The 4,752-nt window shown below is 47.3% G+C and overlaps 1 protein-coding gene across 1 annotated transcript; it reads right to left on the bottom strand.

The window, feature by feature from the left end:
• Positions 1 to 2,524: 2,524 nt before the first annotated feature.
• On the bottom strand, positions 2,525 to 2,858 carry LOC128583118 (60S ribosomal protein L36-like). The gene has a single exon (XM_053587022.1). The coding sequence runs from the start codon at positions 2,840 to 2,842 to the stop codon at positions 2,525 to 2,527; it is 318 nt and encodes a 105-aa protein (XP_053442997.1). The 5' UTR covers positions 2,843 to 2,858.
• Positions 2,859 to 4,752: the final 1,894 nt, after the last annotated feature.

A 4,752-nucleotide genomic window follows, 5' to 3' on the forward strand; every position in this document is an offset into this window, starting at 1 on the left:
TCACCTGAGTTTAACCAGGAAGGATGAGTGGGAGTTAATGGCAAGAAGACAGGAAACATTTCTGCCACAGCTATGCTGTTTTAGAGGTTGCCTTTAGCAGGCAGGTGCACGGTGCCACATAAACTCTGAGTACTTTCCTTTGCTGGATTTCTTTCTCTATTTACAAATTTCAAGGTCTGATGATTAAGTTTGTGAATTCATCCTAAAAAAACTTCATTGATAAATATCACTAGTCACCTTCAAAGTACTCCCCTTGGGAAGCTATGCATTGGTGCCAGCACCTAGTCCACCCTTCAGAGCAATATTGGAACTCTCTTTCTGGAAAGTCCATCAAAGCTGTTGTCTTATTATCCTTGATGTCGTGAATGTCATCAATATGTTTTCCTTTCAATATTTCTTTTATCTTCAGATAAAGAAAAAAAGTCATTGGGGGCCTGATCAGGTGAGTAGGAAGGGTGTTCCCGTATAGTTTTTGTTTACCAGCTAAAAATTCTCTCATAGACATTGCAGTGTGAGCTTGTGTATTATTGTGATGCAAAAGCCACGAGTTGTTAACCAGGATTTTCAGTTAAGATTTTTCTTTTTTTTTTTTTTGTAGAGACAGAGTCTCACTTTATGGCCCTCGGTAGAGTGCCGTGGCATCACACAGCTCACAGCAACCTCAAACTCCTGGGCTCAAGCGATTGTCCTACCTCCGCCTCTCAAGTAGCTAGGACCACAGGCGCCCGCCACAATGCCCTGGCTATTTTTTGGTTGCAGCCATCATTGTTGTTTGGCGAGCCCGGGCTGGATTCGAACCCGCCACCTTAGGTGTATGTGGCTGGTGCCTTAGCCACTTGAGCCATAGGCGCCGAGCCTTCTTTTCTTTTTTTGAGACAGAGTCTCACTCTGTTGCCCTGGGTAGAGTGCCATGGCATCATAGCTCACAGCAACCTCAAACTCTTAGGCTCAAAAGAAACTCCTGCCTCTGCTTCCCCAGGAGCTAGGACTGTAGGCACTGGTCATAAAAGGTTCAAAGCTGGCCCAGGCCAGCTAAACAACGACAACTGCAACAAAAAAATAGCTGGGTGTCGTGGTGTGCACCTGTAGTCCCAGACACTTGGGAAGCTGAGGCAAGAAAATCACTTACGCCCAAGAGTTTGAGGTTGCTGTGAGCTGTGAAGCTATGGCACTCTACCCAAGGTGACATAAAAAAAAAAAGCTAGTCTCCTAGGGGGCCAGGTGAGGTGGATTATTCCTATAGTCCTAGCACTCTGGGAGGCCATGGAGGGTGGATTTCTTGAGCTCATTTCTTCGAGACCAGCCTGAGCAAAAGCAAGACTCCGTCTCTACTAAAAACAGAAAAACTACATTAACCAGTATGATGTAAGCATTCCAAATTGTATATGAAATCAGCACATTGTACCCCACAAATGCATAAATGTATACATGATCTACCTCTTTATGATTTAATTAAAAAAATAATGGAAAAACTGAGGCAAGAAGATTGCTTGAGGGGCGGCTCAGTGAATAGGGTGCTGGCCACATAGACCCAGGCTGAAGGGTTTGAAACCAGCCTGGGCCAGGTAAACAACAATGACAACTGCAATAAAAAAAAATAGCCAGGTAGGCGGCACCTGTGGCTCAGTCGGTAAGGTGCCAGCCCCATATACCGAGGGTGGCGGGTTCAAACCCAGCCCCAGCCAAACTACAACAAAAAAAATAGCCGGGTGTTGTGGCGGGCGCCTGTAGTCCCAGCTACTTGGGAGGCTGAGGCAGAGAATCGCTTAAGCCCAGGAGTTGGAGTTTGCTGTGAGCTGTGTGATGCCACGGCACTCTACCTAGGGCCATAAAGTGAAACTCTGTCTCTACAAAAATAAAAAATAAAAAAAAAAATAGCCAGGTGTTGTGGCGGGCACCTGTATCCTAGCTACCTGGGAGGCTGAGGCAAGAGAATCGCTTAAGCCCAAGAGTTTGAGGATGCTGTGAGCTGTGATGCCACAGCACACTACTGAGGACGACATAGTGAGACTCTGTCTCAAAAAAAAAAAAAGGATTGCTTGAGCACGAGTTGGGAAGTTGCTGTGAGCTATGATGGCACAGCACTCTACTCTGGGCAACAGCTAGAAACTGCCTTAAAAAAAAGAAAAGGAAACAAAATAAAGAACCTCATTAAGCTCAGATATGAGCATTATTATTATTATTTTTGCAGTTTTTTGCCCAGGGCCAGGTTTGAACCCATCACCTGTGGTATATCGGGCTGGTGCCCTACTCCTTTGAGCCACAGGCACCGCCCTGAACATTATTATATGTTTACATTTTTGCCAAAGGTAAAAAATCACAAATCTCATGTTTTTTTTTTTTTTTGGTTTTTGGCCGGGGCTGGGTTTGAACCCGCCACCTCCGGCATATGGGACCGGCACCCTACTCACTAAGCCACAGGCGCCACCCAAATCTCATGTTTTTTTTCTTTCTTTTTCTTTCTTTCTTTCTTTTTTTTTTTTTTATCTATAAAGGTTTTATTGTGCACAGAGGGAAGGGGGTTTCAGTCCTTCTTGGCAGCTCCTTTCCTCATGGCGGCCAGGATGTTGCTCAGCTCCTCCCGCTTCCTTTTAGCACGGATGTGTGTCCCCACTCTTTTCTTTATGAACTTGAGGGCCCATTTGTCATTGGAGACCTTGAGCAGCTCCATGGCATGCTGCTCATACGGGGCAAAGCCACATACTTCTCGGATCATGTCCCGCACGAACTTCGTGTGTTTGGTTAGACGCCCGCGACGGCGGCTGTGCCTCGGTTTGCTCACGTTCTTGGTCACCTTGTGCCCCTTGTTGAGACCCACGGCCATGAGGTAGCGCAGAGCCATGGCTGCAACAACAGCGGGAAACTCCCGTTTTTTTCTTTCTTTTCTTTCTTTCTTTTTTTTTTTGAGAAAGAGTCTCTATTTTGTTACCCTCGGTAGAGTGCTGTGGCATCATAGCTCACAGCAACCTCAACTCCTGGGCTTAAGTGATTCTCTTGCCTCAGTTTCCCACATAGCTGGGATTATAGGCACCAGCCACAACACCTAGCTACTTTTAGAGACAGAGTATCGCTCTGGCTCAAATTAGTCTTGAACCTGTGAGTTCATGAAATCCACCCACCTCCTAAGTGCTAGGATTACAGGTGTGAGCCACCATGCCCGGCCTTTTCTTTTTTTTTTTGATAGAGTCTTACTCTATAGCCCTGGGTAGAGGAATAGTGTGGTGTCATAGCTCACAGCAAACTCAAATTCTTTTTTTTTTTTTTTTTGTAGAGACAGGGTCTCACTTTATCGTCCTCGGTAGAGTGCCATGGCATCACACAGCTCACAGCAACCTCCAACTCCTGGGCTTAAGCGATTCTCTTGCCTCAGCCTCCCGAGCAGCTGGGACTACAGGCGCCCGCCACAACGCCCAGCTATTTTTTGGTTGCAGTTTGGCCGGGGCCGGGTTTGAACCCGCTGCCCTACCGACTGAGCCACAAGCGCTGCCCAAACTCAAATTCTTGGGCTCAGGCAATCCTCTTGCTTCAGCCTCCCAAGTAGTTGGGACTACAAGTGCTTGCCATAATGCCTGGCTAGTTTTATCTATTTTTATTTTATTTTTTTGGAGACAGAGTCTCACTTTGTCACCCTCAGTGGAGTGCTGTGTTGTCACAGCTCACAGCAACCTCCAACTCTTGGGCTTAAGTGATTCTCTTGCTTCAGCCTCCCAAGTAGCTGGGACTATAGGCACCCACCACAATGCCCGGCTGTTTTTTTGAGATTGGGGGGGTGTCTTTCTCTTGCTCAGGCTGGTCTCGAACTTGTGAGCTCAGGCAATCGCCCTGACATGGTCTCCCAAGTGCTGGGATTACAAGTTTTATCTATTTTTAGTAGAGACGGGGTCTGGCTCTTGCTCAGGCTGATCTGGAACTCCTGATCTCGAGCAATCCACCCACCTCAGCCTCCCAGAGTGCCTTGATTACAGGTGTGAGCCATGGGAAGGCCTTGGATAAATTAGCTTAGCTGAAAAGAAGAATGGAGATCAAGTACCTCAGAGGAGGTTACTCACATTCAGTCATCAGCTGGTTCAGCAAGAACCCAACAGAGTTAACTTCCTGAAGACCCACATATGCACATATCCAATTATGGCTTCTAGTCCCTTTGCCTTAGCGCTGAATCAACTTCAGTTTATCAATGGGGCTGGAAGTTCTCTTAATTCCACAGCCCCAACCTCCATCCTCATTCCTGTCCAAAGAAACGCCCCCTGCCGTCCCTCTGTTCTTTGGGGCTTCCTCCCCTGCTGGGCAGATTTCCCTTTCTAGCCCTTGGGGCAGCCACACAGCCAGGCTGTGACCTTACAGGAGCAATTGCCTAAAAGAGGCTCCACCTTCGACTATCGGGCATGGGGCTCACCAAGCTGGCTTCTAATAGGAGCCTCTCATTCTATTTCCTTTAAGTGCCACTGTTCTAACCCTGGCCTCCACCTAGGTGCTGAACTTCCTTCTCTCTTATTTCTTCTAGTCCATTGCTTCTAAGACTTGACATCCCCTGAAGGGCTTGTTAAAACAGATTGTGGGGTTCCACTCCGAGTTTTCTGATTCAGACCTTGCATTTCTAACTAGGTCCCAGGTTATGGTGATGCTGCTGGTCCAGAGACTCAGTGGGTACCACTGCCTCTTGTCCAATACTGCTCCCAACTAGAGAGGCTACCTTCTCACTCCACTTCCACCCCAGCTGTTCTCCTGCCCCGAGCACCTTGTGACTATCAGTAC

Source organism: Nycticebus coucang, chromosome 4 (assembly GCF_027406575.1).
Source record: "Nycticebus coucang isolate mNycCou1 chromosome 4, mNycCou1.pri, whole genome shotgun sequence".
NCBI classification, from domain to species: domain Eukaryota; kingdom Metazoa; phylum Chordata; class Mammalia; order Primates; family Lorisidae; genus Nycticebus; species Nycticebus coucang.